Raw genomic sequence first — 12,134 nt, forward strand, 5'->3', positions numbered from 1 at the left:
GTAAAATAACTGCACCTGTTTGTGTTTGTGTTTGTTATCGGCCAGGTTTTGAAGTTGAGAGGGGAGGTTCAGTACAGGAAAACTCTCATCACAAATAACGGCTCTCCAACTGGCGCTGGCAGTCCTGTTGGCATCGCAGTGGACCCAGCACGTGGGTAAGCCCCATTTAACACAGTCCTGGCACGGCCACTCATCCCCACAGCTACTGAGCTCTAACAGCCTCCTCATCGCCATCTGCTCTGCCTCTAGAGAGAACACAAACCAGTGTTACTGAAAACCACACTACACACTCAAACCACAGAAACCTACAATACAAGAAAATTAAGAAACAATTAAGACATTTCGAAGCAATCACTTCTCACTCTAACATGAAAACATTGCAACTCTAATTTGGGATAATATGGACAATCTTTCTTTCTTTCGTTCATACTCAGGAGTTCTCTGTGGGTTAATAAAATGTAATAACATAATACCCTAAAAGTATGTTAACTTTATAAAACCTTTCATTATCCAGTGAATGAAAAGTATAATTTCTTTCATTTCACTAAACTAACTAAATTAACTAAATGTTTTGTGGTTTGACTTTAAGTACGTCAGACTATTAAAAAGTAATAAACAAAGAGATCTATGGCCAAAGTGTGAATGTGTGACACACAAATCCTAACCTCTATTCTTGAATGTCTTTTAAGCAAACTGTACTGGACAGACCAGGGAACAGAGAGCGGCATACCTGCCAAGGTGGCATCTGCAGACATGGATGGCTTAAACCCTGTCACCTTGTTCACCAACAACCTGGATCACATTGAGTTCCTCACTGTGGACATCCAAGAGAACAAGCTGTACTGGGCTGTTACAAGCACTGGCATGGTGGGTCTTCACTGTCTTAGCGCTCAAGTATCCTCATTTGTTCATTCAATGTAACTTTATGTTATTCTTTGTAATTGTACAAAATGAACATACCCTGTCTGACTGCCTGTCTGGCATGTGATCTCCACAGATTGAGCGTGGTGATCCAGATGGGAGTAACCGTATCACCATAGTGACAGGCCTGTCTCACCCCTGGGGTGTGGCCGTCCATCAAAACTACCTCTACTTCACTGACCGCAACTTTGAGGTCATAGAGCGTGTGGAGAAGTCCACGGGTGCCAACAGGGTTGTGCTGCGAGACAACTTGTCTGGACTCAGAGTTCTGAAAGTGCATTATCGTGAGAGTGAGTAGTCATCCTCATTCACTGCTGTCTGTGTTTGACTTGTGGCTTTGTTTTTTTTGTTTATCAAACTGTATTCTCTCCACAAACTCAGCCTCTGCAGGTACATCCAATGGCTGCACCAACAACATGGGAGTGTGTGAGCAACTCTGCCTGCCTCGGACACAGGGTCTGTTTACCTGTGCATGCGCCACAGGTTTTAAACTCAATGCTGACAACAGGACCTGCGCTCCCTACCAGTCCTATGTCGTCACCTCCACTTTGTCTGCAATCAAAGGCTTCAGTCTGGAAGGGGGCGACCACTCTGAGGCCATGGTGCCTGTGGCTGGGAGAGGTCAGTGATTCTCATAAATGACTTATTACTGTGCTGCATAGCAGGGCTTGACCATATGGGTTGCCAGGTTGCCATTCGTAACCATTTTGAGAAATTGGCAACCAATACTTGACCTTTGGTTGCCATCAGCGGCAACCATGTTTTAGCATATGAAAAATATGCAGCAAACAGTAAAACGTGCACTCCAAAATAGATACATGTTTAATATTTGTTGCATTAGTGATATTTGAATATTGCTGTTTATTTTTGAGATCAGATAAAACACAAACTACAAAGAAATGTTGTCCGATTACTGTAACAATGCTTGTATTCTTTTATGCCAAATCTTTATTATTAAGCTGACGTATAACTGCATAGTATCTTAATTATTCAAAATATAACTTTAAATTAAACTTAAAATGGCAACAATGTTTTCAGTTTTGGCAACCACAAGCTGATGCCTGGTTGCCAGTTAGTTAGTGTTGAGACACATTTATTTTGAGTTTTTTATTTTTTAATTGTGCAATAAATAAGAATAAGAATTGAGTTTAGGTTGAATAATAAACTGAATAACTAACTGAATATCAAATGTTCACGACAGTGGTTATTCTGTTTGAAGTAACAATAATGATTTTATTGAATTTTCCTCCTGCAGGTCGTAACGTTTTACACATTGATGTACACATGGCTTCTGGTTTCATCTATTGGTGTGACTACAGCAGCACTGTGGCGACACAAAACGGGGTCAGACGGATCAAGCCAGATGGCTCAGGATTACATAGTGTAGTAACATCTGGAATAGGACGCAACGGGATACGAGGCATTGCTGTGGACTGGGCTGCAGGTATGTGATTGTGCCAGTTTTAAAACGTGTTAATTGAAGTATTGTTGCTGTCGGCGGTTTGTGTGACGGGGGGGGGTTTGCTGGTGCGTAGTTCACTCCACTCCTCTCCTTTCCTCCGCTCTGTCCCTGAATTTAGGTGTGTGTGCGGGAGCGAAACAGTGGTGAATGCGCAAAGGCAAGAAAAAAACAAAAAACTTGAATTTATGGTGGCGCGAGGTTTCGTTGGGGGAATATATATGTTTTGGTTTTTTTTACGGTGCGCGATCTACCTGCACTACACTCGCGATCGACCTTTTGGGCACCCCTGATGTAAACCAACAAAAGAAAGCCCGACTTTTTGAACTTGCTCTATGACACATGCCTCAAAGTCAAAGTTAAGAAGCTTTATTATGATGCTCACAAAACACAGGTGACAGGAAAGATGATTTAATTAACAGAGACAGCTGCAGACTGTTTCCTTGTTACTCATTTATAATTGAATCATTATAACTGTCACTTTCACACTTAGCAGGCGACTAATTACCTCATTCTCTCAAAACTCTGGGCTCACTGGATTCTTTCCTCAGGTAATCTGTATTTCACCAATGCCTTCCTGACTGAGACGTATGTGGAGGTGCTCCGCCTGAACACCACTTTCCGAAGGGTGCTGCTGAAGACACAGGTGGACATGCCACGCCACATTGTGGTGGACCCCAGAAATAGATACTTGTTCTGGGCGGATTATGGTCAGAACCCCAAAATTGAGCGAGCACTCCTGGATGGCACCAACCGCACAATCTTAGTGTCATCAGGGATTATTACTCCTCGGGGTCTTGCTCTGGACTGGCAGACTGGCTACGTCTACTGGGTAGATGACTCCCTGGATATGATTGCCCGAATTAACCCTCAAGGAGGGGAGACAGAGATAATAAGGTATGGCAGCCGCTACCCAACTCCTTATGGTATTGCAGTGTTTGAGAGCAGTATCATTTGGGTGGACAGGAACCTCAAGAAGGTGTTCCAAGCAAGCAAGCAGCCTGGCAGCACAGAGCAGCCTGCTGTCATCAGAGACAACATCAACATGCTGAGGGATGTTACAATCTTTGACCAGCGCACCCAGCCTTCCACTGCTCAGGAGCTTAACTACAACCCCTGCATAGAAGCTAATGGAGGCTGTGCCCACTTCTGCTTTGCCCTCAAGGGTTCTGGCACAGGTAACCAGAACAAAAAATGCAGCTGCGCTTTTGGGAATCTTGCAGCAGATAACGAGAGCTGTGTGGTGTCAAGGGATGACTATCTCATCTACACGACTGAGAGCACTGTGCGCAGCCTGCGCCTCGACCCCGAGGACCATGCTTTGCCCTTCCCTGTGGTCAATGTGCCACAGACCTCAGTGGCACTGGATTTTGACCTCACAGACAAGAGGGTTTACTTCACACAGAGCTCAGGTCCAGGAGCAAGCAAGATCAGCTACATCAGCCTGTCTTCTCCCACCTCAGCTCCTGTAGAGGTGGCTTCAGGTAGATTTTGCACAATACACTCTTTATTCTACTTGGGATCTTTTATGGATGTAAGAATTGATACCAGCGGTGTTACTGATGTTGCTTTGCTTTCTGTGTTCGGTCAGATCTAGGGGCTCCTGATGGCATTGCTTATGACTGGATAAACAGAAGAATTTACTACAGTGACTATGTCAACCAGAGCATTAGCTCCATGTCTGTGGACGGCTCTCAAAGAACTATTATTGCCCATGTGTCAAGGCCAAGAGCCATCATGTTGGATCCCTGCAGGGGGTAAGACTAACAAAACACATACTCTCTTTGTTCATTAGATTAAACTGAGATTTAAAAAAAGAATCCCTTGTTCCATAGATACATGTATTGGACAGACTGGGGAATCCATGCGAAGATTGAACGTGCTACCTTGGGTGGAAACTTCCGAACAGAGATTGTGAACAGCAGTCTTGTGTGGCCCAATGGACTGACCCTGGACTATGAAGAAGAGAGACTCTATTGGGCAGATGGCAGCTTGTAAGATTAGAAAAATCCCACTGTTGAAATATATACTCAAATGTTTCACATAGTCAAACTACTGCTATTATCATTATTTTGCTCTGCCATCAGACAGAAGATTGAGCGATCCTCTCTCACGGGGTCCAATCGGGAGGTCATCGTCAGCACAGCCATCTACCCCTTTGCTATGACCATGTTTGGTCAGTTCATCTATTGGACTGACTGGAACACACACAGCATCTATCGGGCCAACAAGCACGACGGTTCTGACCAGAGGGTCATGATTCAGAACCTTCCATCTCGGCCAATGGACATCCATGTTCTGGCCAGCAGGAAGCAGCAGCAATGCGACAGTCCATGTCAGCAGTTTAATGGAGGCTGCAGCCACATCTGCACACCAGGTAAGAGCAGTTTCATACTGTCACTTAATATTCTGTTAGTGGATATAAAGAAAACCAGGGCTGCAATTTTTGTCATTATCGATAAATCTGCAGATAATTTTTTTGATTAATTGCTTAATGGTTATGTCTATAAAATGTCAGAAAATATCCCAGTTCCTCAAAGTCCAACGTTATGTCTTCAAATGTCTTGTTTTGTCAGTCCAAATCCCAAAGATATTCACTTTAATATGATGTGAAACGGAGAAAAGCAGGAAATCTCCATATTTGAGACATCCTTGAAACAGCATTTTCTCTGACTAATTGCATAAACTGTTCTTTGCATTTTTATCTTGTTAGGACCCAACGGAGCTGAGTGTCAGTGTCCATCAGAGGGCCGCTGGTACCTGGCTGACAACAAGCACTGTATCCCTGATAACGGGACTCGCTGCCAGCCAGGCCAGTTTACCTGCATGAATGGCCGCTGTATTCGTGCTCAGTGGAAATGTGACAATGACAACGACTGTGGAGATGGCAGCGACGAGTTGGAGAGAGTCTGTGGTACGGTGTTCTTATAAGGGCGTGAATACATTTTGTTATTCATTTGCAGTTCTTCCTTGCTTTGAGTTTTATTTAATTATCTAAACTCTCACTGTTGATTATTAGTACATAGCGGTTCTCATAAAGCCCTTTCACCTTCTGCATGAGTTAATCAGAGCTCTCTCTATTAAATACAATTCTATATCTTTTATCTTCACGTATACTAACAAGTTATGTGTTTCTGCTTTAACAAAATTCCTTCTTAGGACCTAAACCTGACTTCAACTATGTTGGTGTGTATGCTTGCACTTCATGATTCAATTGCCATTAATATGCACCTAATTCCTTGTTGTTGGAATGAAAAATGAAAACTAATAAATGAATCAATGTGCTTATATCTTTGCATGCAGTCCCACAGCTTCTGTCATCCTTTATTGCCTTGTCAGGTAAAATGAGCTTCCACTGCGTTTGTATTCAGGCCTCTCCATTGGCCAGAGCTCTAACATGTTCTTGATTCTGATTGGCAGCCTTCCACACCTGTGAGCCCACAGTGTTTACTTGTGGCAATGGCCGATGTGTGCCCTACCACTACCGCTGCGACCACTATGACGACTGCGGAGACAATAGTGACGAGGTGGGCTGTCTGTTCAGACCATGTGACTCCAACACAGAGTTCACCTGCAACAATGGCCGCTGTATTGCAAAGGACTATGTTTGCAATGGCATTAACAACTGCTATGACAACGGCACCTCTGACGAGCAAAACTGCCGTGAGTTTCATAAGTTTGCCACAGAAATCAAACGGAGGCAAATGTTTAAATCAAAGTTAATTATTGCTTTTGGTAAATATTAATTGTATCTTCTGATTATCTCAGCGGAGAGAACCTGTCAGCCAGAGCACACAAAATGTCATTCAACCAACATCTGCATCCCACGTTCATACCTGTGTGATGGAGACAACGACTGTGGGGATATGAGCGACGAGAGCCCTACACACTGTGGTGAGTTCAGCAGCAGTTTTCAGATTCAAACAATATTGTGTTTTTTTCCTATTTCAGTTTCTAATTAATATTTACTATTAATTGTACAACTTATTTAATGTAGTTCCAGTCATGAATATGATTATTTCATGTCAGACGTTTTGACATGTCCTTGCCAAAAAGGCATATATGTAATTAATAATAATAATTATTGCTGCATTCTAATTAGGTGTTCCTGATGCTCCTAACTGGAGCACTTTACTGGAATACCTTTAAGGGACGGAGATATTAAAAATATTATTTGCAACACCTGCGCTGTTATGACAACTCAAAATGTTGGCTGCGAAAACCTTCAGGCCACTTAGGTCTCCAAAACCACTCCTTCTTTTAGTCTTTCACTATTCCCTACATAATACACACTCAATAGTTTATTCTTTCTTTATTATTACATCCATCTTTGGTGAAGCAATGCATGTTTAAAATGTATAATACATCCCTTAAAACTTTTTACAGAGAAACCTTTAGTTCAAAATGAAAAAAACTGCTCTTATAGTGAATGAAACCAAACAAACAACATAGTTCTTGGTTTGTGTAATTTACAGTATGATATATTGGAAATCTTTAAGTCTGGGTTTTATTCTGAGAAAAAGGATATAAAAGAGTCAGAAACATATTTATTTTATTTTATATATTATATATATATATATATATATATATATATTATTTAATATATTATAATTATTATTGTTTTCATGTGTTTTATTTATTATTTATTTATTTATCGTTATTATTATGTTTGTTTATAAGAGAAAGAAGCATTGGCAATACCTTGTTGATCTTTTACAATGATGCTTCACAATAAAATACATTTAAAGCAAGAGTCAGACAAGGCCAATCCCCCCACCCCCCCAGCATGTTCAAATTCCCACACTGACAAGTCCTCCAAGAGATTTCATGCCTTTCTACGTCTCCTACATAGCTGAATCCACATGTTCCCAGACTGAGTTCCGTTGCTCCAGCGGTCGCTGCATCCCCGCCCACTGGTACTGTGATGGAGGGGCTGACTGCGCTGACGGCTCTGATGAACCCCTCTCCTGCAGTGAGTGTCGCACAACTCTCTTCCCCCCCCCCAAAACAGGCCTGTTGTCTTTGTGTGTCTGCCCCCGCCCCTTTATCAGCTGCTCGGTTTTGTGCGTTTGTGTCTGTCCGCCAATCTGCATCTGTGTGCTGGTGTGAGAGAGTGCTGTGAGTGATGTAGCGGAGAGTGAGAGTCAGTGTGTATTTCTTTGTTGACGATGTGGTCAGTCAGGCCTCCTATTGTGTGCTGCATTCCTCTGTGGTGACGCCCCTCAGTGTCCTCCGACAAACAGCACCTCCCCCTCCCTTTGTCCACCAGGGGTTACAGAGCCTCACTTTGGCTTTTGTTGAGATAGCTCACCATGCATGGGAATGTGGAGTTGCCATGACTATTTTGAAAGCTTTGCCAGTGTTGTATTGGGCCTTGCCTATTAGTAGACAAGCAGTGGGGGAAGTACCTGAGATAATTCGAAATCACACAAACAAATATTGATTATTAATGATTTGGGAGAATGTATTAAACACAGTACTGCGCCTTGTTATCTACAGTCTAATGTGATTTTTCTCTGTAGCCACACTGGTCAGAACCTGCAACACGGATCAGTTTCGCTGTGATGACGGCAGGTGCATCGCCTCATCCTGGATCTGTGATGGGGACAATGACTGTGGAGACATGAGTGACGAAGACCAGAGGCATAATTGTGGTATGCATCCTTTCATTAACTCTTATGCTTTCTCTCTTTCCACTTTCTCTTTGTCCTCTTCGTCATCCCTTTCTGCATCTTCCCACTTCTTTATCTCCTCCCCTTGTAGCCCATCCTCCTGTTCCCCATCACTTCTCCACTTCGCCCCCCTCCCGCTTCTCTCATCCTCTCGTTATTCAGGAAGTTGATGGATTAGGATACACATCACTGGGGGAGTGTTGTGTGGGAGACACTGGCAGTCAGTGCCTGGCATCTTTTAGTCTCCTGTAGATGGTCTCCAAACCAAGGAGTTGACATTCCTGATTTTTCCTGCCTCACTCGTTACTTTGTGCATGTCTCCTTTCTCTGGCTTCCTGGCTCAGGGTGGATCAAGACTCTTATGTCTCACCAATGTGTGCTCCAACAATAAGATGCCTGAAGCTAAAGACTTCAGCACTGCCTGAGCCTCTGTAGGAGACTCACTTCAAACAATGTGGATCAATCACATTTGACGGATAAAGAATTTGAAGTCACGGTTGCATGTTTTGAAATACAGTTTGGAATGTTTGGATTGCCAAAAATGCAGGTTGATATTGGGTCATCACCATCATTATTTAACTTCCGGTAAATCCCACTGCCTGATTTGTTTTTTTCTCCAGGGAATCGTACATGTTCAAGTGCAGAGTTCACCTGTGTGAACAACCAACCACCTCAACGGAAATGTATCCCACGTGACTGGGTGTGTGATGGAGACGCAGACTGTGCAGATGCATTAGATGAACATCAAAACTGCTCACGCAGATCCTGTGGCATCAATGAGTTCAGCTGTAGCAATGGCCTCTGCATACGCAGCTCCTACAGGTTAGAAGAAAAATATCATAAAATACGTCTGTAATGAGTCTGTCTGACAATGTGAGTTCATCTTCTGTCTTTTATAATCAGGTGTGATCGACGTAATGACTGCGGGGACAGCAGTGACGAGCAGAGCTGCACTTACCTGTCGTGCCAGCAACACCAGTTCAGCTGCCAGAACGGCCGCTGCGTGTCCCATGACTTTGTCTGCGATGGCGACAATGATTGCGGGGATGAGTCTGATGAGCTGGAGCACGTGTGCCACACGCCAGCACCCACCTGCCCACCGGGAGAGTTTAGATGTGAAAACGGACACTGTATCCCCCTAAGACAGGTGTGCGACAGGAACGATGACTGCTCCGACAACAGTGATGAGAAGGGATGCGGTGAGTGTGACGAGATTTTCAGATTAGTGTACGATCAATAATATCCTTTCAATCTTTCAGTTTCTTCACTTTTTCTCTGCATTTGGGTTTCGACAGCTGGTGCATGCTCCCTCTAGGGGAGATGTCAAAGAAGTGTGCTTTCTGCAATATTAATAATAATTGGGGAAATTGCTGCAGGTAGATAATATATAGCAAATGACTAAGAACATTCTATGTTGCCTGTAGATTATTCATATAGCATAGGTTTTCAAAGTCTAAGACTTTGGGCCTCCCCTCAGACAAAGCTTGGAAAAAAAAGGTGACTCCTCCCCCACCCTTAGTTTACTTGGTCAGCATCGCTCAATTCCTAGCTGGGATCATGGTTTTGTTATTTGATCCCATAGACACTCGTTTTGAGCTAAGACTAAAGCCTAATATTGCCTTTAAATTCAGAAAAACTGTAAAATCCTCCAAAACTACTGTATCTCTGAACCATCTCCAACCAAAACACACACATTAAGGCTATTCTATGTGATTTTCTTTCAACTAATATAATAACTAATGTAATATTATTTTCATTTCCATTCTACTGAGCCTACCCTGTTTGGCGCTCCCTGGGGAGGCCCGCCTCCCACTTTAATAACATCAGGCGGCATTATTAAATTCAAATACTGTGATTTTGATATTGTCTGAGCATAATATATTTATAGTTAAGGTAATAATGATGAGTCACAGTATAGATCAAAAAACTATATGATCAGATGAGACAAAAATGAATAAACACAAGAACACAAATCATTTCCTTTCTTTTCTTTTCCTATGAGTAGATTAGACAGGACACAGGCGTTGCTGAATACTTAATACAATAACTTTGTTGATATTATGGTTCTTTGACTGCAGGTGTCAATGAATGCACAGACCCATCCATCCATCACTGTGACCACAATTGCACCGACACACCCACCAGCTTCATCTGCACCTGTCGCCCCGGCTACCGCCTCATGTCCGACAGCAAGACGTGTGACGACATCAACGAGTGTGCAGAGACACCGAGCGTGTGCAGCCAGGTCTGTGAGAACACCGTAGGCTCCTACATGTGTAAGTGTGCCCCAGGATTCCTCAGAGAGCCGGACGGCCGCAGCTGCCGTCAGAACAGCGACATCTCACCCTACCTCATCTTCAGCAACCGCTATTACCTGAGGAACCTGTCAACAGACGGACAGGACTACTCTATGATCCTGCAGGGTCTGACCAGCGTGGTGGCCTTGGACTTCGATCGTGTCGACAAGCGTCTCTATTGGATCGACGTGAGCCGCAGAGTGATTGAGAGGATGTCCTTCAATGGTAGTAACAGAGAAGTAGTGGTCAATGGAGTACTGCATGGGGAAGGCCTCGCAGTTGACTGGATAGCCAGAAAACTCTACTGGGCAGACAGTTTCTTGGATTGTCTCAAAGTGTCTGAGCTGGATGGTCGATTTGTGAAGAAACTGGCTGAGCACTGCGTCGACGCTAATAACAGCTACTGCTTCGAAAACCCCAGAGCCGTTGTGTTGCATCCTAAATATGGGTGAGTCAGAGGCAAGGAGGAATTAAGTCCAATATATCAGCATGGATGCACTGTTATTATTGCTTATCACACTATGTTGGTATCAGCGCACATGGTGCCAGATTGTCTAAAAGAAATGGCAGGGCAGTAAATTGCAGAGATAAATGTTCAAAGTCGATATTCCTTCAGTTTAATTCAAGTTTAATATTGTTCAAATGTATTGGCTCTGTAACTTTCTTTAATTTGTTACTAATTATTGAGAAATGTACAATTTCTAAGAAAAAAAACTTTTTTTTATTGACGATTTAGTGAAGTTAAGATTATGAATACCATTTAAACCCAAGTAAGTCATTCATTTATTATTGGATGCCTTCAGACAAATATCACATTTTTGCACATTCAGTGACTAAAAGACTCTCAAGGTTACGCTAGCAGTTAATTAGAATATTGTAAAAATATTGATATTATTGTTATTGTTATTGTTATTATTATAATGTGTTTTTTATTAATTATTTTTATTCACAATATTTTAATCTTTAGTTAACTGTTCAAAAATGTTGCCATCTAATTGCTACTCATCTTCAGTGATATCGTTAAATATCTTTCCTTTATATCAACCTCAAATTTGAGGGACATTCAGTATTTATCAGTATTTTAAAGATACTGTCTCAGAAGTGAAAATGAGAGAAAAGTTTTTGTTCAGAAGTATAGATTATCTTTTCTTCAGATATCATGTGATCTAAAATAAATGTGGCTCCTTGTTAGATTTGTATACTGGACAGACTGGGGAGACAAAGCCTTTATAGGTCGTGTTGGAATGGATGGAACCAACAAAGCAGCTATCATCACCACCAAGATAGAGTGGCCCAACGGGGTCACCATCGACTACACTAATGACAAGCTCTACTGGTCTGACGCCCATCTCGGTTACATTGAGTAAGTACATTTGTCAGGAGGCGAACGCTCTGTTTTTCCCGAGCGAGACTTGTAACTCTTTTTTATTCCTTTTGTCAGATACTCAGACTTGGATGGCCAACACAGACACACAGTGTATGATGGAGATTTGCCTCACCCGTTTGCTCTGACTGTGTTTGAGGACTTTGTATACTGGACTGACTGGAACACTCGCTCAGTGGAGAAAGGCAACAAATACGACGGCTCTGATCGTCAGGCTCTGGTTAACACCACTCACAGACCCTTCGACATCCATGTGTGTCATCCTTACAGACAGTCTATTGGTGAGTGAAATCTCAGACTCTCGTGTTCAACAGCTTTTAGTTGTTTCTTATCTCGACATGTTCTTCTTAAAGGGATAGTTCAGATTTCTTGAAGTGGGGTTGTGTGAGGTACTAATCCAT

At 42.7% G+C, this 12,134-nt stretch overlaps 1 protein-coding gene across 1 annotated transcript in view; it reads left to right on the forward strand.

Annotated features, from left to right (window-relative positions):
* The window catches only part of lrp2a (low density lipoprotein receptor-related protein 2a), a 46,034-nt gene that overhangs the window by 19,731 nt on the left and 14,169 nt on the right, over nt 1-12,134 (forward strand). The window contains exons 35-53 of the mRNA XM_029459377.1: nt 46-155; nt 690-867; nt 998-1,211; nt 1,303-1,542; nt 2,177-2,365; nt 2,932-3,864; nt 3,972-4,137; nt 4,216-4,374; nt 4,468-4,757; nt 5,094-5,294; nt 5,801-6,043; nt 6,149-6,274; nt 7,233-7,352; nt 7,903-8,034; nt 8,673-8,874; nt 8,956-9,251; nt 10,131-10,797; nt 11,542-11,712; nt 11,791-12,014. Of these exons, the coding sequence (XP_029315237.1) occupies nt 46-155; nt 690-867; nt 998-1,211; nt 1,303-1,542; nt 2,177-2,365; nt 2,932-3,864; nt 3,972-4,137; nt 4,216-4,374; nt 4,468-4,757; nt 5,094-5,294; nt 5,801-6,043; nt 6,149-6,274; nt 7,233-7,352; nt 7,903-8,034; nt 8,673-8,874; nt 8,956-9,251; nt 10,131-10,797; nt 11,542-11,712; nt 11,791-12,014 (4,861 nt within the window). The remainder of the gene's footprint in view (nt 1-45; nt 156-689; nt 868-997; nt 1,212-1,302; nt 1,543-2,176; nt 2,366-2,931; nt 3,865-3,971; nt 4,138-4,215; nt 4,375-4,467; nt 4,758-5,093; nt 5,295-5,800; nt 6,044-6,148; nt 6,275-7,232; nt 7,353-7,902; nt 8,035-8,672; nt 8,875-8,955; nt 9,252-10,130; nt 10,798-11,541; nt 11,713-11,790; nt 12,015-12,134) is intronic.

This window comes from Cottoperca gobio, chromosome 21 (genome assembly GCF_900634415.1).
Source record: "Cottoperca gobio chromosome 21, fCotGob3.1, whole genome shotgun sequence".
Lineage (NCBI taxonomy): Eukaryota > Metazoa > Chordata > Actinopteri > Perciformes > Bovichtidae > Cottoperca > Cottoperca gobio.